This window comes from Vigna angularis, chromosome 7 (genome assembly GCF_016808095.1).
Source record: "Vigna angularis cultivar LongXiaoDou No.4 chromosome 7, ASM1680809v1, whole genome shotgun sequence".
NCBI lineage: Eukaryota > Viridiplantae > Streptophyta > Magnoliopsida > Fabales > Fabaceae > Vigna > Vigna angularis.
The window spans coordinates 22,252,664-22,280,071 of NC_068976.1; the positions used below are offsets into that span (position 1 = coordinate 22,252,664).

The 27,408-nt window shown below is 34.5% G+C and overlaps 3 protein-coding genes across 6 annotated transcripts; 1 reads left to right on the forward strand and 2 right to left on the reverse strand.

The window, feature by feature from the left end:
• Positions 1-8,995: 8,995 nt before the first annotated feature.
• Positions 8,996-16,664, forward strand: LOC108338394 (pentatricopeptide repeat-containing protein At1g71210, mitochondrial). Of its 4 annotated transcripts, XM_052880465.1 has the most exons (6): positions 8,996-11,751; positions 12,351-12,644; positions 13,017-13,195; positions 14,219-14,747; positions 15,216-15,479; positions 16,386-16,664. In XM_052880465.1, the coding sequence occupies exons 1-3, from the start codon at positions 9,223-9,225 to the stop codon at positions 13,059-13,061; spliced, it is 2,868 nt and encodes a 955-aa protein (XP_052736425.1). In that variant the 5' UTR covers positions 8,996-9,222; the 3' UTR covers positions 13,062-13,195; positions 14,219-14,747; positions 15,216-15,479; positions 16,386-16,664. The 4 variants fall into 4 exon arrangements, with proteins under 4 accessions (XP_052736425.1, XP_052736424.1, XP_052736426.1 ...); XM_052880464.1 differs by having other exon boundaries at positions 14,219-15,479; XM_052880466.1 differs by having other exon boundaries at positions 13,102-13,195; positions 14,219-15,479.
• A 1,011-nt stretch (positions 16,665-17,675) lies between these two features.
• On the reverse strand, positions 17,676-18,532 carry LOC108338621 (urease accessory protein F). Its single transcript, XM_017575616.2, has one exon. It carries the CDS (start codon positions 18,530-18,532, stop codon positions 17,813-17,815), a length of 720 nt encoding a protein of 239 aa, XP_017431105.1. The 3' UTR covers positions 17,676-17,812.
• A 731-nt stretch (positions 18,533-19,263) lies between these two features.
• Positions 19,264-19,871, reverse strand: LOC108338622 (uncharacterized). The gene has a single exon (XM_017575617.2). It carries the CDS (start codon positions 19,869-19,871, stop codon positions 19,452-19,454), a length of 420 nt encoding a protein of 139 aa, XP_017431106.1. The 3' UTR covers positions 19,264-19,451.
• Between the last annotated feature and the right edge of the window lie 7,537 nt (positions 19,872-27,408).

Genomic DNA, 27,408 nt, shown 5'->3' on the forward strand with positions numbered 1-27,408 from the left:
ATTTCACTTTAAAGATGTAAGAGAGTTAATCAGTATATAAAGATGAAAACCTATAAATTAAGATTAGCCATTATTGACCAATCTCTGTCTTAATTCATGTGATAATAACAGTTCTAATATTATTAGTTTTTATTTCAGAAAATTATAACTGATCTGTATTTAGCAAAATGTATATTCTCAATAGAATTATTATACTGTATCCAGTGACTGGTGTTCTTGAAGTCTGCAAATTTAAGCACTTTGACACTTATACTGATTAAAAAGAGAAAACAGTTGTATACCTTTTAAGAGAAACTTTGTCTGCAAATTCATGCTTCTTCACCAAATTAAAAAGAGAAAACAGTTGTATACCTTTTAAGAAGAATGTTAGTTCATAAGAAATAAAAAATAAAAATAAATTGATTTAGTCAAAAAATCATAAAATATCAATTATTAGTTATCATATTCACTTCATTTTATATGTTTATTTAATCAACTTTCTTTTATAGATCTAGGTTTTGTTTTTACAATTGCGCTTATATATATTATACAAAATTAAATAACACTAAATTTCAACAATAAAATTACTCAACATTTTTCACATAACATTTGTCTCAATGCTGATTGTAAGGGCCTGAAAAATATATGTGTCTTATGTGAGGCAGCCAGGCTCGTACAACTAATGACACCCTGACCTTAGATGGGGTCTTTTTTTAACTCTGAGTTCATTATCCAGCTTTCATTTCTCTCTCTAAAACCCTTATCTTCCCTAAAACCAGCTCTGACTTCTCTCTAACTTTTCACCAATTTCCAACGTTGAAATTTGTAATAGGTGGTGTTCTCTCGTTCACGGAGTTGAGAGCTTCTCATTCATCCGATTAATTTATGTTTTGGACGGGTAAGTCATCCTTTTCTGTTTTCCTTTTCTCTTGAGCCTAGGGCATGCAATTTTTGGCAGTTGCATGTAGCCAATAGTTTTCCTCTTCAGATTCTCTGCCTGTTTTAGCTCTAAGGGTTGTTTTTGTTTCCACTATAGTGGGTTGTAGGGTTTTGCGGTGTACTGACCTTGTGAGGCACTGTTGGGATTTTCAAACTTTACAAGGTAAGGGGAGCTATTCATATATTGTTTGAACTGTATTATGTGTGTGTTTGAATAAATTGTGATTTATTTTACTGTTATGTTATGCTTTTGGTGATGAGCATGTTGGTTTGTATTGTTGGATGTGCAACAGTAGTGAAATCATGGTGTACTGAATGTTTTTGACTTGGATGAGTTGTTGGTTGTACTGGGTTTCTGGTTTGGAGTAAGATTTATGATAAAATAATTAATATGGATAGTTACAGGTACCGTTTTAGATTACTATAAGGGGAAGTGTAGTATTGAAATTGGGCAATTTGAGTCTAGAACACCATAGGACAGTTTGTATGACTTAAATAAATTAACTGAAATTTGTTGAGAGTACTTTGTTGGTAGGATAGAGGAACCTTAAAAAACCTGAGTTGACACATTTCTGATCATAGAGCAGCCCTGGTTTGATCCAATCAGTTGTGACTAGTCATATGTGCTGGCGTCGAAGGTGAGTTTGATGCGTTCAGACATTGGGTTCTTCTCCGATGACCAATTGGGCAATTTGGGCTAACTTGGATGAGTCAATTAGAACTTATTAGAGTCATAAAACTAGAATATAACATGTTAAAAATGACAGAATTGGATTTAGGTCCTTAAGTTGTGGATTGTGGTGTTTTGAAGAAAAACGGGAGTCTAAATCTTAGAATCATAATAAGAACATTCATGATCATCTAGGCGAGTTTAATGGAGCTTAATACACAAATTGGAAGTCTTAGAAGTTAGTCAATAAGTTTAAAAATGGTAAGGGCTGGTGTGAGTGTGTGATTCTGCAAAATTCGCGTTCTGCATAGGATGCAGAGTCCCTATGCGAGCTGTCTCGCATAGCGAGACCCTATAGAGGGTGCTCACTGTCTGGGTAATTCGCTGGGCGAGCTGGTGCGCTATGCGAATTACCAGAGGGTGTTACTCTCTGCTTGTGGATTCGCCTGGCGAGTCCTATCGCTATGCGACTGATGATAGTCTGGAACCACTGTCATTTTAATTCGAAGGGCGAGTTTGGGTGCATAGAGAGTCTTTGGGAGGGGTAGTCTCTTTCTAGACTCTTGCATAGTGACTGGGCGTGGTATGCGAGATGTTAAGTAGTCTTGTGCAGGAAGTAAGTTTAATTCGCCTTGCGATTAAGGGTGCACGGTGCGAGAGGATCCTATCTCGCCTTGCGGATAGTATGCGTTGTGCGATAAGTTCTGATGTTTAGTAGATTAATATACTCTTGTTGTATGATTGACTAAGGGGTTGTTACATTGGTTGTGAAATATCTATGGGAACATATTATATTGTATGATGAGATTCAACATGTTATGTATGGTTAAAGTAAAAGGATATGTGGTTAAGAGTATGGTGGATGGACGTAATTCCATGATCTTCAAGGAGAGGATTCATGGTGGTGCCTTAGTGTTTAGAATGATCTGCAGGGAAGCTCAGTCTTAGGGGTTTTCCTGACGCTCCAATGGTCTTTCATTCTCAAGTAGAGAGGATTGAACCATATGGTGAGGAGTAGCAGGAGGTCTTAGTCTTAGGAGCTTCTAGTATGTCTCAAGGTCCGGAACAGGCTAACCTCGTGAGTGTGGTAGGATGGGGAACCCAAGTTTCATAAGCCACCACGAGTGCATAACCCGCCATAGCTCGGCAGTCATTCTAAGTCTGGACGAGTCAAGTCTAGTATGCTAGGTTGTATGATTTAACCTGCTTGGATTGAAGTAGTTTTTGACGTGTTGTTTACTCTAATATTGTATGATTGCTTGTAAAACTAGCTCACCCTTGTTTGTCTGTGTTCGTGGTGTCTGTGTATGTTTCTTTTGCAATGATCATCCAATTGGATGTGAGCAGATGAAGAAGAGGTGTATGTGGAGCAAGCGCTGAAAGACGGTGATGCGACAACTTAGTACTTCTAGGATAAAAAAATTAGTATAGGTACTTTGATAATACTCCAAAATGGTCATCTATGTTTAAAAAACCAATTCCGACTATATATTTGGATGACTGTAATTAATAGTCTGCTATATGTCTCTAATTGCTTTCCAATATTATAATCTGATGATGTCTTTAATATATATGCATGTCATATATTTTGGGATGTCACAGTGATACATGACATTATTACTGCCACATCATATTCACTCTCATAGGAATATTTTAAAAGTTTAAAAAAAATTATAACTCAATAGTAATATTTTATGTGTAATTATGGATGACGAGACAACTTGGATTATCAAAATAGACAGACCATTAAAATTCATAACCTCAAATTCTGACAACCAAAAGTAATTCATATATTTTAGTTAAGAGTAAAAAATGAACTAATGATAATAAAAACACTCTATTTATAATATAATTTGAACTCTTTGACAAAATTAAATTAGTTATCAATAATCCATTGTATTACTTTAAACATGAAATAAATTATATTACAACTATAACATAAGCTCATTAGTGAAATAAATAAACAATTTAGATGATAAATCAAATGTGTTCTTTTAGAATAATTTTAATGTGAATACAATAATAATAAAATTAAATACCATATAAAAAAGACAACAACATAAATTTAACGTCTTAAAATGTAGATAAAAACAATAACACAATCATAATAACAACCAAACTCAATATTATAAGAGTTTAATATTAATTTTTTATATAGACTAATTTAGGTCACATTTATATAATTTTTATAAAGAATCTTTCATAGAAAAATTCAACCATTTTTTTATTCCTATTTTATAGTTTTAATTACTCTTAGTCTCATTGTTTTTAAAATTGTGTTTGATTTCTTAAAGATTTGATTAAAATTAATTTAATTTCTATATAACTTTGTGTTCTTTAAATATAACGAAAATAGTCTTTAAATATTTAAAAATATAAGTTTGATCCATATGCGTTTAAATTGTGATAATAATTACTCGTATTATGACAAATATTATTCACTTCATATATGAAAAAGAAAAAACTAATGAAATTAAGATATACTATAAAAATAAGGTTTAATGTTTCAATAGGTCCTTGTTTTCGTCCAGAATCTCAAATAGAATCCTTTCTTTTTTTACGTTTCAATTGGATCCTTATTTTTATAAAATTGAATCAAATAGGACCTTTCCGTTAAATTGATGAAACGACGTTAAGTGTTATATCACCTGGTATGCTGACAGTGTTGTTTTTAACACACGTGTCATTACGTAGATAAATTCTTTTATTTTAAATTTTGAATTAAAAAATTAAATTAAAATAGGGGAAATTCAATTAGGGCAAAGTTGGCAATTCAATTACAGAACCGCATTCTCTCTGCAAGTTATGATAATGTATTCCGGCAACGTCTCCTCCTTGGACCCCATGTTTTCCGGCACCAGTCTACAGCCACTCTCCTCTCAACCCTTCCCTTTTTCGCGGATCGACGACCCAACCCTAATTCCGCAAACCGTAGAGCCTCCAAAAATCCTTGTCCCTAAAACCAAATCCTCTCAACCTTTCAAATTCTTCCCCCAATACCATCCTACTCCCTTTCTCCGCCTCCCGCAGCTCTGCTCCCCGACGGTGGTCGTCGACGGAGTCTAACTCTGATGTGGAGGCAGAGCTCTTACCTTTTTCCACGGCAGCTTTAATGGCATCCGAGAGATCGGGCGAGACGTCATGCTAGTGATCTTCGTCTCCAAGGAAGAGGAAACATCTGGTCATCGCCCTGGATTTTGAGACCGCCGAAGTCGGCGAAGGAAGGCGAACTCCGGTGCTCCAGTGACAGCGGCGCCTGGTGACGCGACGAATGTAACACCCTACTATTTTAAAGGGTATTACTGATAGTAGAGACTAAATTAATTTGATATCTCTTATAAACAATCAAACTTTATTTCATTTAATCCAAAGTACAATGCCAAACTTAAAAACTTTAAGCAATATAGTCTTCACCATTGAAATTTCAACTTATAAGTTTTACACAACATAATCTTCCCAATACAAATTTATTCTTTTTACAAAAATCCCTGAAAGTTTTTCCCCGCATCTCTCTCATCTCTAAGCTTGTTCAACCGCATCTGCAACATTATCTAATCACATATAACATGAGTTATATGATCATAGTACAAACAAATAAGGGTAAGCCAACCTTATCATAAAATCATTAAACTTGTAATAAAAATATTTTAATCACGTATTTCTGCAATTGATAAAATATCATTATTCTGATGTCATTAATTCGTCCTTATCAAAGTCATCTTTCCCATTTCCATAAATCTTACAAGTGTACCATGCTTACTCATGAAGCCTTATGGTCAGACCGCTCTCTGCCTGCTTCCTTAAGCCTCACTTATATACTATGTCTTACTTTCTGAAGCCTTATGGTCAGACCCCTCTCTGCCTGCTTCTATATAACTTACGAATCATATGTTTATGTCAAAGCCTTATGGTCAGACTACTTTCTGCCTGCTTTCATAAACCTCAGGTGTTACTTTGCTCATACCAAACTCTCATGGTATAACTCGAACATACTACTCCCGGTAGTAAACATCATTTCATAAGTAATGATTTCTCATATCCACTCCAACATTTCATAAAACCAACAATTCATACCCTCTTATCCACCTAACTCAATCATGTTCATTCTTTAATCAAGAATTCATAATAACCCGTTTTGGTATCAATAAATTAAACATATTACCATATATTATGCTTCATATTATAAACTCATTTTGCCCATAACGAGTATGACTCAACATATTTTCACCAAACAAAGATCATGGATCAACCAAAATATATCAACATATCGTAGGAACTACATATTAAAGTCTGGGCTCAATGTAATAATAAATAAAATATATATGAAATTTTTACCATGATAATATTATGCATCTACAATCAACTTGTTTTATTTTATTTTCATCCTAGTAGAAATTTTTCTTTACTCCAATTGGTCACCGGAGAGGACCCAGATGTCTGAACGCATCAAACTCACCTTCGACGCCAGCACATATGACTAGTCACAACTGACTGGACCAGGCCAGGGCTGCTCTATGATAAGGGATGTGCCAACTCAGGTTTTTAAGGTTCCTCTATCCTACCAACAAACGGAGGCCCTCAATAATTAATCAATTTATTTATCTACCTTGTTGTCTTATGCTCTAAATCTAAAATGCCTAATTTTAATATTTTTACTTCCTCTCACAACAACCTCAAACAGCAGTATCTGTATATCTATTTAATACTCATATATAAGCAATTACAGAACCCTTACTCCAGACCTTCCAACAAGATCAATTTCAGCCAACAAACTCATTCAATAAATTCATCGCATCTCAACATGTACAATTTAACAGTTTCAGTTATAACACCCAATATAATAAAAGTCATAAAACAGTTTCGCAAGAGAACACCAGTTCAACATTCGTATATTTATAAATTCATACAAAAATAATTAGTTGCCCTTACCATCAAAATAATATTAATATAAAAATTCAGGGGAAACAAGAAGTTGAATCTAGCAGAGCCGGTTAGACAACTTCTCATCCTTCCACAAAGATGCAATAAAAAAATAGATAAGACAATAAAATTTCTGGGGAAACAAGAAGTTGAATCTGGCAGAGCCGGTTAGACAACTTCTAATCCATCCAAAAATACAATATAATTAAATAACACGAACATTAACATGTCTGGGGAAACAAGAAGTTGAATCTGGCAGAGCCGGTTAGACAACTTCTAATCCATCCAAAAATACAATATAATTAAATAACACGAACATTAACATGTCTGGGGAAACAAGAAGTTGAATCTGGCAGAGCCGGTTAGACAACTTCTAATCCATCCAAAAATACAATATAATTAAATAACACGAACATTAACATGTCTGGGGAAACAAGAAGTTGAATCTGGCAGAGCCGGTTAGACAACTTCTAATCCATCCAAAAATACAATATAATTAAATAACACGAACATTAACATGTTTGGGGAAACAAGAAGTTGAATCTGGCAGAGCCGGTTAGACAACTTCTAATTCATCCAAAAATACAATATAATTAAATAACACGAACATTAACATGTTTGGGGAAACAAGAAGTTGAATCTGGCAGAGCCGGTTAGACAACTTCTAATCCTTCCAAAATACAATAAAAATAAATAAGGAAAGCAATAAAATGTTTGGGGAAACAAGAAATTGAATCTGGCAGAGCCGGTTAGACAATTTCTAATCCTTCCAAAATACAAAAATAAACAACTAATAACATACAAATGGCATAACATAATCAACATCACATTTTACAACTATCACACTTGGATATTAACACAAAAGCATACTCTCATTTAAATTCAAGATCATATAGAAACAAAATACTCCATATTCAAGATTTAAGATCAGACAAAAGCAAAATATAGCATATTCAAGACTCAAGATAATACAAAGGGAAATACTCAAAGTTAGCTCCCCTTACCTCTATTCCAGACTTAGTTTCCTCTTCTCAAACCGTTTTCCAGAAACTTCCAGAATTTCCCCTCTTCAACTAGAATTTACTCCAACTCTCTTCTCTCACAATTTCTCTAGAATTTTGGTGTAAATTTCCAGCCTCCCCCCCTTGGCTATTTATAGTAAAAAAATTTACTATTCATTTTTACTATTCATTTTTTTATTCATTTTATTATTGCAAAAATAATTTTTTATTTGCAAATTGGTGAATTCTGATATCAAAACTACGTGTAACACTTATCCTTTCCAAAAATAATTTTTTTTTACTATTCACTATTTACTATTCACAATTTACTATTCACTAATTTTTTTTTAGTAACTAACAAATATTTTCAAGGATCTTACAACGAAGGTTGATGGACAAACCCGATTTGGGGGTTCTCTCTGCTTCGAATGCACGCTGGATTTGAACCAGTCAAAGAAAGGGTAGAAAATGATGGTTCCAGTGAAAAATCTAATTCAAGTTCTCCTGGAGATGCTTTAGGTCTTGGAAATTATGGTTCTGATGCTGATGATGAAGACAATGAAATTGAAAGTTCCAGTGTGCCAACTCCTGCAAAAGATGCTGCTTACCAGTCAGGGATTAAGCAACCTTTGGTATATACACATGATATATCTGTTAATGGCATTTCACAACTTCATGAGCATAGTAGATATGAAACTAATTTTGTGAATGCTCAGATCAAAACCATGTCTTTACCATCCAATGTTAGAGGACTGAGGTTTGGAAGAGGGAATAGAATAATAGGAAGGGGTAGGGGGAGGATGATTCAGAAAGAAGACCTGCAGAATTCAACACAGTTTAAGTTTATGTAATTTTTTTTCCTTTATATTCTCTCCTTCACTCCCTTCCACAGCAACCCCTGCCTCCACCGAACTAGTCCAACTGTGGCTCTCTCCGGCCGGTCAAAATCATCACCGGCGACGCCCTCTGCGCTGGAAGTGCCACCACACACCATCGTTCCAGCTTCTTTCTTTTCCCACACGAGCCACTATCAGAGCAAGAACGTTCCAACTTCTTTCTTTGCCCTTAATTTTATTTTATTTCCAACTTTGCCCTTTCAGCACTATTTATCCTTCATTTTTTAATTCAAAAAAAAAACACAGTTTAGTCACGTTAGCATGCCACGTAACACCTTATTTAACGGTGTTTGATCAATTTGACGGAAAGTCTTTATTTGATCCAATTTTATAAAAATAAGGATCCAATTAAGACGACAAAAAAAGAGAAAACTTATTTAAAATTTTGGACGAAAATAGGAACTTAAAGAGACATTAAACTTAAAAATAATTAATAAACCATGGTCAAATAATAAAGTAAGTATTGACATTTTAAATATGAATATCTTTTTATTTAAAATCAAAATTGTATTTTGCTGAAATTTTTTTTGTACAGAAATTTTGATGTGCCGAAGACAACTTATTTAAGGTATTTAGGACTAATATGTTGTTCCGCCAATTTTATTATCCAAATTCGGAACAAATATTGGAATCAGAGGTTTTGGTGGATTGATAAAAAAGCAGAGTAAGGTAAACTAGTTAGTGTTAGTTTCGTTTAACCTCCACTAAACCCAGAACTAGGAAAAGGAGGTTTTTCATGTTGCTGAATCTCACACAGACATATACACAAACACTTGGAGAGCGCCGGTACCCTGAGAGAAGAAGAACTCATTGATCCATGACCACTATGCTACCAATCAAACATGTGACCAAACACCGTCTCAGATCCAAATCGTTCGTATTCTCCATTGTCAATCCTTGCTCTTCTTCCCATGCTGCATGCGCTTCGCTCGCAGCATCACTTTCTCCATCAACGCCCTCAACTTCAAATTCATTTCAGTTCACGAGAAAAGACGTGGTGTCCTCCTTCAAGACGTGGTTCGCAACGCGGAAGGTCCAGCTAGACCCCCTCGTCAACCGCATCTACCAACTCCTCACCGCCTCCGCCGACAACGAAGACTTATCCGCCGCACTGTCCGCGCTCTCCCTCCCGCTCTCCGAGTGCCTCGTCCTCCGCGTCCTCCGTTACACCGCCACTCACCGCGACATCTTCTCCTGCCTCAAGTTCTTCGACTGGGCCGGCCGCCAACCGAACTTCCACCACACGCGCGCCACCTTCGTTGCCATCTTCAACATCCTCGTGCGCGCCGACCACAAACCCATTGTCCTCGAATTCCTCGATGGCTTCCGCCGCGGCGTCTTCCTCCACAACGTCCGTTTCCACGACATCCTTGTCGTGGGCTATGCTATCGCCAGGAAGCCTCAAAACGCGCTCCATGCGTACGCCCAAATGCGCTTCATCGGCTTGGACCTCGACTCCTTCTCTTATCACGTCCTTTTAGACTCCCTCGTTGAGAAAAACTACCTCAACGCTTTTGACATCATTCTGAGGCAAATTCGTGCCAGGGGTTTCGAGAATCACGCTACCAATATCATTGTTGTTAAGCATTTGTGCAAAGAGAGAAGGTTGGAGGAGACTGAGGGTTTTCTCAACGATTTGGTGCGTCGTGGGGAGGGGTTAAAAGGGCCTGAAGTGAGTTTTTTGGTTGGCGCTCTGTGTGAGTGTTTTAGGTTTGAGCGTGCGGTTGAGTTGGTTAAGCGATTCGGGAGCTCGGGGTTGGTTCCATTGGATCATGCTTATGGGGCTTGGGTAAAGGGTCTTGTTCGAGGTGGTAGGGTGAATGAAGCATTGGAGTTTTTCTCTCAGAAGAAGGATTCTGAAGGGTATTGTATGTCCTCTTCTAGGTATAATGTTTTGATTTATAGGCTTTTGCGGGAGAATCGGCTTCAACAGGTGTATGATTTGTTGGTGGATATGAATGAAAGTTGCATTCCCCCTGACGTGGCTACCATGAATGCTGTTCTGTGCTTTTTTTGCAAAGTGGGGATGGCTGATGTTGCGTGGGAGTTGTACAGTTCTCGGTCTGAGTTTGGTCTGTCTCTCAATCACTTGGCATGCAAGTATTTGATACTTACTTTGTGTTGGGATGGAGGTGTTGTGGAGGCGTACAACGTTGTCAAAAGCTTGGTTGGCAAGAGTTATTTTCCTGATGAGCAGACATTTCGCACGCTTGCGAGTGCATTGTGTAGGGAGTGCAAGATTGATGAGATGATAGAGTTGATGCATCTTTCTGTCGGGCGGGATATTGTGCCTCCTGCTTCAATGTATGACCAGTTCATATATGCTCTGTGCCAGGCTGGGAGAGTGCAAGATGGTTATTTGGTACATGGGGAACTTAAGACTGTTGCTGCCAGGGCTTCGTATGTTAAGATGATTAACGGTTTTGTTAAGTCGGGCAGGGGAGATATTGCTGCTCAGCTTCTTTTTGAAATGAAATTGAAGGGTCATAAGCTGAACTTTCCATTGTGTACAAGTGTAATTTGCTGCTTACTTAAAATGGATAATTCAAGAGGGCGTTTTTTCAATTTACTGGAGATGCTCACTCGTTGTGAATTTCCTTGTCGCGTTTATAACTTTTTCATGGAAGGAGCTGCGCGTGCCCGGAAGCCTGACTTGTGTAGGGAAGTATTTGAATTGATGCAAATAAATGGTGTTGAGCCCAACTTGAACTCTCGTGTTCTTGTGTTGCGAGGTTATTTGCGCAGTGGGAGAATTTCTGATGCTCTGAGTTTTTTTAACGTTGTCCGGGGCCAGGGTTTGGAATGCAAGAGGTTGTATACTACCTTGGTTAATGGTCTTTGTAAGTGCAATAGGATAGACATGTCACTTGGGTTCTTTTTGAGCATGTTCAGAGTTGGATTGAATCCAAGTCTTGAATGCTATGAGCTTCTTGTGCAGGAGCTTTGCTCATTGCGAAGATATCAGGAAGCAATACGTATTGTTAACGCATATGAGAAAATGGGACGCCCAATTAGTTCTTTTATGGGCAATCAACTGCTTCAACATTCTTTGATTTCACCAAAACTCTACGATACATGCGTTTATTTAAGAGGAGTGGGAGAGGGGGAATTTTCTGCTAATTCAACACTTAACTTGGTGATTGGTGCCTTTTCCGGTTGTCTCAGAGTGACCCATTATATTTCGGACTTGGAACGATTAATAGAGAAGTGCTTTCCGCCTGATATTTTCACCTACAATCTGTTGCTGAAAGAATTATCCAAGAGTGATATGGACAAAGCTCGTTTGTTGTTTGGTCGGATATGTCAAAAGGGTTATGAACCTGATGGTTGGACATATCATATCATGGTACGTGGTTTCTCAAATCATGGAAGGAAAGATGAGGCTAAGCGATGGAATAAAGAAATGCTCCGAACAGGATTTTCTAGATTTGAATATAGAATCTAATAGAATATTCATTTAAGGACAATTGGTCAAGATGTAACATGGCTTACCCAATTTTAGTAAGTATGTTATGATTTTTAACCATTTATTGGAAAATGGGCTACATTGGTTTTAGTTTTTCTGTCAAATTGTTATTCTTAAACAATCCTTGTATCTTTTATTCTCCCTCCCCCTTTTTTCTTGTGGAAGCATTGGAAAATAAATTATGTTTTCACCTCGTATTATTTATCACACTGGATTGACATTAGCTATGATATTTGGCGTAGCTTTTATACATCACCTTATTCTCCATACTGTATTGTTGAAGTTAGAAGTATTGGTTCTTATCCTCTTTTAGAGCTAGTTATCACCACCAGATGAAAAATAACATCATATAATTCATGGTTCAGGACACAATTCTGAGTCTCAATAAGGTAGTTGTTGTTAGTATCACTAATTACTGATTGCCATGAGGACCTGTGGGTTTCATGTCAGTACCACATTTCTGAAGTTATTTTGTGCAGCTTGTTGAAGATACTGAAGTATTTATGGATGGAACTCTTGGTGGAAGTGCTAGTGGAGGAAAATTGAACACTTATAAGGAGTTGTGTAACTTAGCAAATGAGATGGGACAACTGGACTTGATATATAAGTTCATGGATTTAGCAAATTATCAAGCTTCTCTGAATTCAAAGAGGGGTGCTGCTTTTGGCTTTTCTAAAATAGCAAAACAAGCAGGGGATGCTCTTAAGCCATACTTACGTTCTTTACTTCCAAGGCTTGTACGCTACCAATATGATCCGGACAAAAATGTGCAGGTAAGTTCCATTTAAGTAATCTGGTGAGCCCGGTACTGAATCTAATCCTTACCAAGGGCATTTCCAGGCGAATCAGAAAATTTCTTTACCTACTTTTAATCTATATGATAGAAGATTATAGTGCTATATAATAAGTGTCTTTATCAAACCTCAAACAAAAAAAACGTAGTTTTACCCCCTAAAATTTGTGGTTTGGTTCTCTATTTCCATGAAGATTTCTCCTTTATTTTGTGCAGCTTTTCCTTGCCTTTTTCAGTGAAAAACTTATTTTTCCTTGGAATGCAATGTTATGCATGATAATATCCAATGAGTATATGAATTCTTATTTTCAGGCACGTACTTGATTTGACTATTGCATTTTTTTTTGTCTAGGATGCAATGGTACATATATGGAAGTCACTCACTTGTGATGACTAAAAAAAAACCATTGATGACAGTTTAGACATCATAATTGCAGATTTACTAGAACAATGTGGATCCAGGCTTTGGCTCTCGCGTGAGGCACATGTCTTGCCCTTACAGACATTATTCAAGGACGGCAATTTAAAGAGGTCATTAAGATTACTTATATTTTTCTTGAGTTTAAAAGTGTGAGTTGTCACCGATCATTATAGACAAGAAGTCCTGAAAATTATAGTAATTAACTAACTACGCTAGGTGTTAGTTTTGTATTCAGTCTGATATTGTTTCTTTTCATTCTCTATATAAAGAGAGCCATTGTTTTCTTTGTACATTTTATCAATACAAAAGTTACTTTTCAGTTTCTCTTTTCTCTCTGTCTTTTGACTCTAATACTTGGCAACAAAAACCTTAGTAACTACTGTTATGGTGAGTCACTATCTGTAAAAAGCAGGGAAATTTTTTCCACTGTGGGTTTTGTGATGTTTGCCAATGGAGAATAGTACTAGTTATTCTGGTCTTCTGTTTCTTCCTTCCTACTTTTATTGTGTTGTTTAATTGGCTTTATTCTGGTGTTAAAATATGGTTTATATGTTTATTTAAGTATTTTTTTATTTGAAGAGAGATTACAAAGCTATTTATATTTGATGTGCTATTCCCTTTCATGAAAACTAATGGTTGATTTTCCCTTTCATTAAAACTAGTGGGTGATTTGTAATATATTGGGCTGTTGAAAGATGTGAGTGATTTATAAAGCGTTGTACTGAAGAGTGTGTTGGTAGTTACTTTTAACATTTGGGTAGTTTATTTTAATTTTTAAAATTTTTCAATATAATTAAAGGTAAATAGAAATATGAAATGTGTACACCAAAGAGGAGAATCCCCTTTATATGTTGTTATAGATTAATAAAATAAAATTAATAATGGTAATCAGATAAAAAATAGTGGGTGATTTGTAGTATATTGTGTTGTGCTGATGAAGTGTGCCTTGGTAGTTTATTTCCATTTTTCTAATTTTAAAACATAATTAAGGATAAAATAGGAATATGAAATGTGTACATCAAATGAGAGAATCGTGTTTATATATTGTTATAGATGAATTCCTTTATTGGGTCATTACAAATACAAATATTTTTTATTAGTTGATAAGTTGATGGTTCCCGATTGGACTGCAGGTGAACCCATTACTCAACACGAGTAAGTCCAGCGGAAGGATGAGTGAAGATGCAGCAGAAAAGAGAAGGAAAAACAGATGAGCTAGGTGGAAGTGGAACTGGCGAATGGCGTGGGAAACGGATAACCTAACTAGGGAAGGGGACTAGAGGAGACTCGGGACTCTCTCTGGCCAGTGACTGTCAAGAAAAAAAGGGCTGGAGTGATCTCAACAGAATCTTTTATTAATCTCAAAAGTATTTTACAGGTGTGGGAAGCATTGCTTATATAGGGATGGAAATCCCTCCCTATGTTGCAGCCATGTGCCTAACAACTTCCACTACTCATGGATCAAGTGCCACGTGGAAGTTTACGTTTTTTTTTTACAAATTAAGCATGTGGAAAAAAGAAAGAAAAGCAGCAGCTTCTGGATGCTGTACGGTGTGTCGCTGGGCGTCTAGCATAGGTAGCTGAGTGGTGTGTTGCTGAGCGACCAAGAAAGAATCGCTGAGCGGGCTTTGGCTGGTTGGTCTTTCCAAGTGAGGATGTGATGTAAATTTCCACTCTCTCTTGACATATCCTCCTCCCATCCTTCAAGCCATACTCCTAGTGATAGGTCCATTGGTTGGACCCAAGTCATCCTAAGTGTTTCATTGAATTTTGAGTAGCCTCATTAAATACAACTTTCACCTAAATAAATTTTGAATCTACGACATTATTAATTAAAACTAATCAATTTAACTACTTTTATTAGTCTTCTTGAATTGTATATTTGTCTTATATATAGAACTTGAGGTAATAGTTTTTTTTTTTATGAATTGGATATCCATCCATTTTGATCCATTAAAAAATTATTTAAAAATCTAATTCATCCATGTTTCATTTGATAAATATATCTAATCCATTCATTTTGCCATCCCTATCTACAATTTGAGCACTGGTTGATTTTTATTATCTAAAGCATATCAACATGTCATTCTTTTCTATTTGTGCTTTTCTTTCATCATGCACCACCCATAGGTTGGGAAGCATTTAAAGAGGTTATGGTCTGGAGCATTTTGTGCAATGGATGAGATAGAGGAAACTGTTAGAATTTCTGGTAAAAAGCTATACCGTGGTGTAGCTTCCTTGACAATAAGGCTCTGTGATGTTTCTCTAACTGAAATGTCAGATGCACACAAAGCAATGGACATTGTTTTACCCTTTTTGTTCGCAGAAAGTTTACTAAGTAAAGTTTACAGTGTCCGCAGAGCATCGGTTGGAGTTTTTATGAAGCTTACGAAGGTTAGGATTGGCTTGGTATCCCATTGCTTTTCAACTTACTTCATACACTCACTTTGCTTTGTTTTTCTTAACTTTCTTCCACCCGATTGTAAATTAAATATATGTAAATTTTGTATATTTACATCTCAGTTGTTTGGTCAAATCTTGTCAAACTTTGTAGGATTGTATATGTTTACTTGGCTCTGGTGTATATAGATGGATTATAACACAAGACTGCTTAAATATTATTTTATTCTCATCAGATATGATGTTGGTTGTTCCTTTTTTCTGCTTTGTTCATTACCCGATGATTTTTCAGGTGTGGTATTTTTGGTAATCTTACAGATGTTTTGGTTTTGGTACTACTTTCCGAGTTTGTTTATTTCAGAAGTATAACTTATCCTATTTTCTTGTACTTAAATTTTCAAACTTCTTTCCCAAAACCAATTAATTAGAATACCAAATGTTGTAGAATTCATTTCCCAGTAAGCATGATTTGTGCTAACCTGCACATATTGGATTCATAGTTTTGGATATTTTTGTTGTCTGTTTTGGTGTTAGTTTTTAGTTTATACGTTGTGCAGTTTCTGGTTTTCCTTTGACTATGTTTATCTGATTCTGATTATGTAAGAAGAATAATGATTGATTATTATGGAGAGATAACATAGTGCTACTATTCCATTAAGTTATGCTGCTGTTAAATCTGAGTGTCTTATTATTATTGTCTTGTTTTAGCATGCTGGAACTGCAATTTGTCCACATATGTCTGATTTAGTTTGCTGCATGCTTGAAAGTTTATCAAGCCTAGAAGATCAATCGCTCAATTATGTCGATGTTAGATTGAATGATATTTTCAGTTCCTGCATAAGTTCACTTTTAACTCTTGTTTATTTATATGTTAACTTTTTGTGTTTTTCGTTTTATTAGCTTCATGCAGCAAATGTAGGGATACAGACAGACAAGCTTGAAAGTTTGAGAATTTCCATAGCCAAAGGCTCTCCTATGTGGGAGATTTTAGATTCATGCATGAAAGTTGTTGATCCAGAATCATTGAACACATTGAGCCCACGGCTTGCTCATTTAGTGCGATCTGGTGTGGGCCTCAGTACTAGCTCTGTTCTTAAGTTATTATCACATATTTCTTTTGCTTTGGTCTATTGAACATTCAAAACCTTTATATATTTTAATTGTGTTGTTGTTGTTTAATTCTTTGTTAATTGGATGACGTGGTTGTTTTTTTTTCAGACATTTTTTTTATTTGTTTACATGAATTAAGAAATGTGAGATTTTATAATTAATATAAAATGCAGTTAATGTAAAATGATAAATAATTTTATTGTTTTTATTGAAAACATGTTGGTTGATAAGGGATCGAAAGTATCATCTATGTCAATAGTAGTGATAAAGATAGTCTCTTGTTGTAAGTGATGACATGAAAACTATCGAGAAGTATGATGATTTTGTTATCCAATTTATTTTCAATTAAAATAATAAAAATGATTTATCATTTACCTTACATTTTTAACACATGAAAACAAGTATAATGACAAGTCAAGATAACAATCATGTCACTAAGTTAAAAAAATATAAAAAATTAAGTACTCAACAAGTCCTTAGGTAAAAAAAATTGAATAGAAACTAAATTAAAAATATTCACATTAGAAACTTGAAGTTTAATTAAGCCTTACTTTTTAATGGAGCATTCTTATTATTCTTTGAAAATTGATATCGGACATGGCCCTCCTATCAGTTGGTTTCTGAAGCTGAGAAAGTAATCATAATGTTAGTAGAGTCTTCTTGGAGTCACTATGATGAGTTCGTACCATTCTTCGTGTATAATTGTAAGAAGTATCCTGGTCGAAACCCTTCCAAAAAAAGCCTTGGTTTTCTTTATGATTAAATAAAAATTATATGGACAATAGAAGATAAAAACATTTTTAAAGTTCAAAAAAATTCGAAGTTAGTAGTAATGCTTTATGTGTAATTTTAAAAATATATCTACATCCAGCATTGTCTTGTTTCTTTCAAGGTTACCATATTAGTCGTACACAGTTTCAAAAATTGAATGAGCCACCACCACCAATATCTTTGTTACCGAATTAGTCTCGTAAAATTTCAAAACATGCCCACATTTTTCCTTATTGAATGCCAAGTAATGAAGAAAAAAGAGTACACCCTTGCGTCATACACACATGTTAACCATTAACTAACAAATAATTAAGAAAGAGATATCACATAATCCGCATCAAAGTGTGGGTAACTGAAGTTCTACAACAAGAAACCTTAAGCACATGATATAACTGATACCACAGACTTAATCAGAATATGAAATGCAATATTCAACTTTTTGCCTTCTAAGATGAAAACAGTCTTGAAAACAAGTAACCATGGCAACCTTGCACAGTATCTAGCAGAGGCATAGTTTGGCATGCTTCCTCAGCGGCACGATTCATCCATTTTTCTAATATAACTTCCGCAATAGAAGCAACCTGATGCTGCAACAGTGCTGCACCAAGGGGTCCTATCAAATTTAGCCGAGTGGCGGCAGAAATCACATCTCTAATTGTGATGAACATGTAAGCTCTCTGAGAACTAGTACTATCAAATCCTAGTGTTCCACATACAAGTCCAAAGACAGGAGCATGGTGAAACGACACAGTACCTAAACCCAGAGAAGCATCTCTAAAGGTTTTGAGGGAAGGAACCTCAGAAAATACAGCTGAAGCCACCCTCATTAGTGCAGATCCTTGCGAGATTGATGCCTTCCGACCCATTTCATTAGTTAGGGTAGCATCCAATATTTTGTCAAGCTTATGCCAGTTTTCCAAATTGGGCAAAATGCAAGCTGAGTACACAAAAGGAAGCAGTAAGCTTCCTGTATTCTCCAATATATGGATGATAAATGTCTTAAGATCATTGGAATCAGACACTAAGTGGGTCTGAACTGCTGCTTCAAGGCCAAACGAATGAGCAAATCCACCAGTAGGTAGAAGAGAATCAAGTAACTGCCATTGACTCCACTGTAAAACTGGGTCTGCAAAGCAGGGTCTGGTGTGTCCTTTATCTATTTCCATTGTTAATCATATGATTCCGGCGCTGGCCACCACAGTCTGATTACTACAAATGCCCAGAGCAATAAACCAGGTTTATGTATTCAATCTTGTAAAACAATCTTAAAAAATTCCATAGATCTTTTCAAAACGAATGATATTCCTAACAAATAAACCTTTTCGGAAATTCAGACTGACCAAAGTTGAAGTTCCGAGACCTTATCACTACCAAATACAATAAGGTCACAGAAGATAGGTGGTATCCATCAGTATACTTCAACTAAATATGCAGTCTGCAGATATATATATATACATAGTATGACAGCGACCTTGTGAAAGAAAAAATTAAGATGTGACTTCGTCAAAAAATACTTCTGATCTTTCAAAAGCCAGACAACTCTCAAGCGAACTATAAAAGCATGCTAAGGAAGAAGCTTCAATTCTATACTAACCAGAATCAAAGAAATATATTTAATAGAGGCGAGGAACTTCTCTCAACAAATTTTGGAGAAGAAATTGCCAAAATTAACAAGTTCTTAACTTGCTCACCAAGTCAATATCTCCTCTAGACACAGTTGTAAAGTAGGTTGAATTTAATGGTAGGAACTTCCTAAATGTTGAAGATGCATATTCAATCCATTTTTAGTTATTTGACAGTACAAAGAAAAACTAAGAGAAAGTAACAGTAGCATTAAATGTACAAAGGTTAAAGACATCCTTCAAAGCTCTCCTGAAACTTAGAAGCAAGACGAAAATACTTTAAATGACATTACCTGCAAGTCAATATAAATTATACTGGGATGTGAGACTTGGAACAATCTATATATCAAGGTTTTTCATACTGTGATTGACACTAGTCATTCAGCAATTACAAGTAAAGTTGTCGCATCTAGACATTCTCTAATACCTTGAATCTAGTACTATCATCCAAGACAAGAAAAGGCTAAGACTTGTTTTCTTGAGATTGATTATCATCCTGGTTCATGAATTGGAAGCCCATGATATACCTATACTCTCCAGTCCCAAGGCAACGGGAGCAATAATCAAGACCACTTCCACCACAAGTCCTACACCATATTGGCCATTCACCTTTCGGGAGCATTTCCAAATGAGTCTGGTTTGTCCTTCCCCTTCCACAACATTGGTGGCAATCAACCCTTCCACTCCCCTCACATACCACACAATGCGGATCCGGCTTCTTCCTCCTTTTTCTCCGAACATTCGACTCCGTTTTCACAACCCAACATGGTTTCGTGAATGATAGATGAGGAGACGACTTAGAAGACCGAGATGGGGGCAAACCATTGAAATTCGTGGCCTCAAATCGGACAACCACAGATAAACTCAGTGTCCCGAAACCCATCTATGCCAGCAGAACTCCAGTGCCCACTCCACTTTCACAAATGGAATCTGAAACAAACGAGGGTATCTACTCACTGTGGACTTCCAACAAACATCTGTTACACAGTGATCCCTGGTTAGTAATTCATGAACAAGATTAGGACAACTGCGAGTAGCACTCTGAAATGTATGCATGTACTAGTACTTGGAGACAGATTATAATAATGGGAGTTATATCCATCTACAGACCACTTATTTTTTGTCAACGGCACATGCGATGTGTCCAAGGGCCTTGCATGATATGAATCTCACTGGATCAATATTCAGAAACTAACTTGTTAACTTGTTATCAGGGTAATTTGCATCAATATTCAGAAAAAATAAAACTTGAATCAATGAATATAGCTCACTATTAAACATATAAACTCGGTAATGAATTCAAACTTCCAGTAATAAAAAATAACTGCCTATTAACTGACAATAGACTAATTTAACTGCTAAACAATAACTTCATCTTAACTAACTTAACTGACAACACACCTCGATATGTAATGCAAAGATTGTTTTTTCAGTTGTTAAGGAAAAGGAAGCAAACAAGGCACACTGTTATGGAGTGGGAACAAGAAAAGCCAGCCGAGGGAATACCATTAAAATTGAAATAGAAAACCTAACCCAATTGACAACCAAGCTCTGAACAGCTGTTACAACAAGGGATTTGTTTCTCCATGAGACTTTTCAGTGGTACATACACAAAACATTAGGGAGATAATAGGTTGAAATTCCTTAAAAGATACAAACCTTGACAATTCTCTCTCTATAAATATATATTATTTGAATCATATTTTTTATATTTTAATATTTATAGTTTTAGGATAGGTTGTAAAGTGAATATATTTTATTTTATATAGTGTCAGTATAATTTTTCAAACAATTATCCAAATTGATATCTAGATATGAGTAGTGGAAGATGGCTTTTACCTCTTGGAGGGTATTGGGTATATTAGCACGGATAAGGGTTTTGTAATATCAACAAATTTATAATGTTGCTTACCCTCTTTTATTTTCTAGGTACGCATAGGTAATGTTAAATACCGGTCAGGAATGCAGCAAGGACTATTGCTAAGTAAACTACTGATCTTTGTTTTCACCAAGGAAATGGCAGAGAAAAAAAAATGTAGAAGGAAAGATGTGGCTGGTTAAAGTCAAGGTGCAGGTAAAATTGGAACCTGGGTGCATGTAATGTTTTAAGCCATTCAACCTAAAAGCGAAGGTCAACTACTTCAATTTGACGTTTTCCTGGATGCTTTCTCTCCCCACGTCTTCCCTCTTCAATCAAACTTTTGGTTTTTCCTTTTCATTATCCTTATTGTTGTAAACTGAAGAAGCACGAGGCAGAATTATGGCACATTTTAGGAGATTTTGCCTAGATTTGATGACGAGTTATAGGTTTCAAAGAATCTCTCTGACCAAACTAAGCATCTCCCGTAAATCTTCCATCCATCATTAAATGCTTCAAGCACTAAACTTCTGAGACTTTTGTCCAACTTGAAACCTTTTCAATCTCTATGCTAAATTCTCAATCTCACTGATGTTGATGCTCACAAGAGGAAGCACACATACTTTTAATTTTCTCCTCTCTTTTGTTCCTGTTCTGAGCAAGATCTTTCCATAGATATTTTTTCCTCTGCAACCAAATGGATAATTTCATCCTAACTAAAATGTCATGCCTTAAATCCCAAGATATACGTCATTGGTGATTCCCCTCGCCCATTGGATGGTTCTAGAAAATGCATCCAACCACTATTATACAGGGTCTAATAAGGTCTTGGTTTTATTTTTGGCGGCTAATATGCTAATATACATAAACGATTTAAAAGCCATAAAAAATTAAGACAAACGATTTCATTTGAGGCAATGGCAAAATATGGGTTTTTGGCTGCAAAATCATACCAAGCATCCAAATTGAATCCGACGTCCTCTAGGCACCAATTGCTTCTTCAAAACGTCACAATTCTTCTTAACTATCTCTAGTTTTTCCTGCATAAAAAAACTTTGATGGTCGATATCTAAGGCACCAAAGTGGAGAACAAAAAAACAGAACAACAAAAAATTTTGAATTTCAAAACCCTAAAACCTGCTGCGACTGGGTCCACGGCAAGATTTGGAGGAACAACACGATTTGGGAATGATAGGGAAAGAGGCAATGGGCTGGGGAACGGCTGAAATTCGAACTGAACAGCGATTTCGGAGTGAATGAATTTCGAGTGGAACGTCTTCTTTCAAGAATTTCGAAACGGCATTTGTAAATTTAAATTAATTGAAAAATTAATAACAGTTTTTAATTCTGCCATGCTTTAATTTAAAAAAAAAAAACAAATTAAAACAATAATTCCAATTTAGTCATAGAAACATCATAAACAATATTAAATTTAAATATTATATGATTCCGTAAATCCCTTAAAGAAAAAAATAGCGTTGTAAGTGCCATAACATAACGGTTAATTTTTTTTTCATTCATTCAAAAATCAAACTTGTTATTACATGTATGACAACATCGAACAGAAATAACAAAATAGGATTATGTTCTACCCAATGGACTTTATAAGAATTTAAATTATTTTAAAATTTGCAAAATTAAACCAACTAAAGGTCAATAATTCAATCATTACATATAACAGTATTTGTACGTGCAATAGTAATTATCAACTAAGCACATCAATACCTAATTTATAGCTCCATTTCTCATTTAATATTTTTTCTTATCATATATTATAGTCTTTTAGTTTTTTTCTTCTAAACAGTCTATAATTTTAAAAAAATATTTTTTAACACACCTAAATCTTTTCTATTCACTTGATATTATCATTTTTATTTTTTATTTTATTTTTAAATATAAAAATTTATATTTTTATGATTATTTTATATTTTATTTCATGTCAAATGAATGTAAAAGTATGTCGTAGTATTATTATACATATAATTTACAAATGTTCATATATTTAATTATATTGAAATAACTACGAATGATAGCTTAAAATATATAATATGGTGTTAATTGGTTAATAATATAAATTAAAATTAAGAGGAAAGATGAGAAAGAAAAAAGGCATAATGATTGACTATTTTTTATTGTTTCCCACTTTATGTTGACAAGAAAATTAGCAAGTATTGATGTGAAATGTAAGTGGAGAAAATTGTTGTGGGTAATAAGTGTTCTTGTTTTGGTATGATGAACACATACCACAAACAAAATTCAATTTGAACAAGTTGAGAGAGGAAAGGGTTAAAGACCACAAGAGCATGTCCAGCAAAGCTTCTACTATTGATGGTGAATGTGTAAAATCAAACTGTCCTTCATCACTTCATATACTTCATAGTAGCCATTACCACTCATTACCAACAAAGTGGAGATCATGAATGTGTCTATGTAGATATCTGTCTCAACAAATCATAGTGTTTTTCATAACTATTCAACAACGTGGCAGACCTTTGCAAATGTGTCTAAGCTACCATTATATACATAATCTATCAATCTTCAATTTATGCAAGACTTTCTTTTATCCATTGTCTTTTGTATATATATTTTAAGTCCGTGTTAACGAAATTTAATTATATAAAAATATTTTTTTGGAATGTTGATGATAAAATTTTACATTAGGAGATACCAACAACTAGACAAATTGATAATTTAATTCATAACATGTTGTTAAGTAAATTAGTTAGGTTAAAATTCTACACCGATGAGAATTCGGCAAAATTAATATAAATATAAGATAATTTCAATATATGTATTATTCATCAAATACATATTTATTACTTAATTATTTATATACTAACATTAGAGTATTTTAGAATGAAATGTCATGAGAGACACTTACACTCTTGAGTTTAGATAGACACATAATACATATAAAGTTTGAAGTGTTTAAACAAATCATATAATTTAAGAAAAAAATATTCAACTCGAAAAGTATTACAGAAATTTTCTCAATATTATATAAAAAAAATGTCTAATTTTAGAAGAAGAAAAATTTTATAATAAAAAATTTAATACTACATTATTAAGAATCTTGAATCCTATCAACCATTTCTATGATGCAAATTAATGGTTAAGTGTGATCAACACAAATGATGAATTTTTCTTTTTTAGTATCATAATTAACATACTTAAAATTTTAAACTAATATTAGGGAGTGTCAACACCTAATTTCGTCCGGGTAAATATAATTTATCAAAAAAATAAAAAAATAAAAAAAAAACAAAATGAAAAATACTATTTATTTTACTTTTTGCACCCCCAAGTTTTCTTTTTAACACTTAATCCAATGGCCCAAAATAATCTCATTTTTTTTTGCTTCCTCACCACCCATCTTTTCTTATCACACCCCATTCTCCACATCACCATCCACCTCACCCTCCACATCATCTACCTTTTTCATTTACTTTTTCCACATCTTTTCCATATTAATTTTATATATCAACTTTTCTAATTATTCCACTTACATTTTTTAATTATAATTTCTCCACCAACTTTTTATATTATTTCTTCCACTTAATTTCCACACCTAATTTCTCCACCAACTTTTTATATTATTTCTTTCACTTAATTTCCATACCTAATTTCTCCACCACCTTTTTATATTATTTCTTTCACTTATTTTCCACATTAACTTTTACTATTCACTATATTTTATTTTACCTAATTTCTCCACCAACTTTTTATATTATTTCTTTCATTTAATTTCCATACCTAATTTCTCCACCACCTTTTTATATTATTTCTTTCACTTATTTTCCACATTAACTTTTACTATTCACTATATTTTATTTTACCTAATTTCTCCACCAACTTTTTATATTATTTCTTTCATTTAATTTCCATACCTAATTTCTCCACCACCTTTTTATATTATTTCTTTCACTTATTTTCCACATTAACTTTTACTATTTACTATATTTTATTTTACCTAATTTCTCCACTAACTTTTTATATTATTTCTTTCACTTATTTTCCACATTAACTTTTTCTATTCATCTTTTTTTTAATTATATTTTATTTCATCTAAATTTTCCACCAACTTATTATATTATTTTTATTCATCAACTTTCTTCATCCTTAACTCTATAAATACCTACATTCTCTTCACTTCACACACACATTTTTGTTACATAATATCCATCTTCTTTCTCTCACACACCAAACCTCTTCATCCTAAAACTCTACTTCATTTTTCTCTCACATTTTACTATCTCTCTATACATATAAAATCTCATACCACATTTCTACTACAAATTCATCTTCTTCACCATCAATCTACCTCTTCTCACAACTTATTACAAGCAAATTCTTACTTCATCTTTCAAATCTTTAACAAGGTACACATTTTCTTTTCATTCTACTTATATTCATTTTGATCATTTTTTAGTTTATAAATTTATCCTATTTTCTACCACAATTTTATCCTATGCTTTTTGATATTTTTACGTCATAGATATTTCAACTCACTTCTCTTTCTTAATAAAAAAATAAAAAAATATAAAACTTTAAAAAACATGTAATAATAAATATCGGTATGAGTACTCGTGCGATCGTACGCATCAGCCTAGTACTCGTTACCCAAAATATAAAAAAAAACAAAAAAAGCCGTATGAGTGCTCGTGCGATCGTACGCATCAGCCTAGTACTCATTACGCAAAACAATAAAAAATAATAAAAAAGCCGTGTGAGTGCTCGTGCGATCGTACGCATCAGCCTAGTACTCATTACGCAAAACAATAAAAAACAAAGAAAAAACCGTGTGAGTGCTCGTGCGATCGTACGCATCAGCCTAGTGCTCATTACGCAAAAAAAATCTAAATATTACATCAAAAAATACCAAAAAATATAAAAATCTTCAAAAACTAAAAAACATCTATTTTTCAAAACTACAAACAATATTGCTAGCCAGAACTACGTGATCCTTGATTCTCCATCAAAAGTGGAGATACGTAGGAGCAAGGCCAGTCCTTGTCAGGTTCATTCTCCCAAAAATCCAAATTTATCCATAACAAATTCTCAAACAAATTTCCAAACAATTTTCTCAAACAGTTTTCATACGTAACCCTGATTTCTCACATGAGAATACGTAGGAGCAAGGTCAATCCTTGTCGGGCCCAAAAAACTAAAAAATATTGTTTGTTTCTTTAGAGTTTTATTTTAAGGGAAAGTTAAACATTTTGAAAACCACATCCACATTCGCGCATTTAGTTAAAGGTACTGCCTTAGGGCAGGCGTTGTAGGGTGCTAATACCTTCCCTACACGTAACCGACTCCCGAACCAAGAATCTGGTTCTAATTGACCATGCCTTATCATTTTATGGTTTTTCCGTAGTTTTCCAGAATAAACTATGGTGGCGACTCCAAATCTCTTTTTCGAAACTTTTTTATTTTATTTTTTATTGGATCGTCGTCCCGTCGCGATTCCGGTTGCGACAGATGGCGACTCCACTGGGGATTACTAGAGAGTCAAGCCATTTAATTATATGCGCGAATTCGATGTGGTTTTTCTTTGTGTTGTTATTCCCTTTTTCCTTATCTATGTTTAATATTTGAATAATTGCATGTGAGTATTCTTTTACTTTTTCTTTATGTTCGAAATAATTGTTCCTTATCTATGTTATACATGTCTACTTATTTGTGTTTATTTTTGCAATTGTTATTTTGCATTATAATCTCCCTCCACACACATTATGCATATCATGAGTGGGGCCCTATACCCGGGTCTGAGCGCAACTTAGAAATAGAGGGGTTGTGTAGCGGTGTCACTCTGGGATGTACTTCCTGTCTGGCTATCGTGAGAACTCCAGCTAGAGTCTGTTCTCTTCATTTGTGTCTCCACATCTAGTTGATTACTCTGACTGTTGTGGAGAGACAGTGGAAAGAGCCATAGCTCTAGTGGCCTTGATTTAAGCATTAGGGAGCTATCCTTGTGAGTGCATGTATGTGGTCTTAGAACTTTAAGTACCATCCTTCGATTAAGACACGAAAGGGAGATCGTTTTGTCATTTCTTTTTCATATTTTCTTTGTATACAGCAAATAAGTGTACAAAAAAAAACGTAAAAAAATTTAGAGCAATAAAAATGTACATGTTCTGATTCATATGTATTTTGTTTCGCATTTATCTTGTTATCGAGTTCATGGAATAATTCTCAAGAAAATAAAAATAAAATTGTCAAATAAAAATAATGTTTTTGAAGCAAAATAAAATTGTTTGGTCCAATGACTTAACTGGATAAAAAGAACCAAATTTGTTTATCATTGATTAGAAATATTTATCAGACTTTCATGATATGAAAATGTTCAAGATCATCATTTGTCCACGATCCCCATCGCCTATTTTAGTTCGTAAAAGTAAAATTGTCATACAAGGAGCAGTTCTTAGGTTCACCAGTTTAACCTTGTTTAACCCGGTGTGAAACTCAAATCATGATCCATTATGAGTTTAAACCTTGTTTGTCTTAACCCAAGTCGTGTCGAGCCTTGCCCATCACTCGTGTCTAGGTATGAACCTTGTGTTTG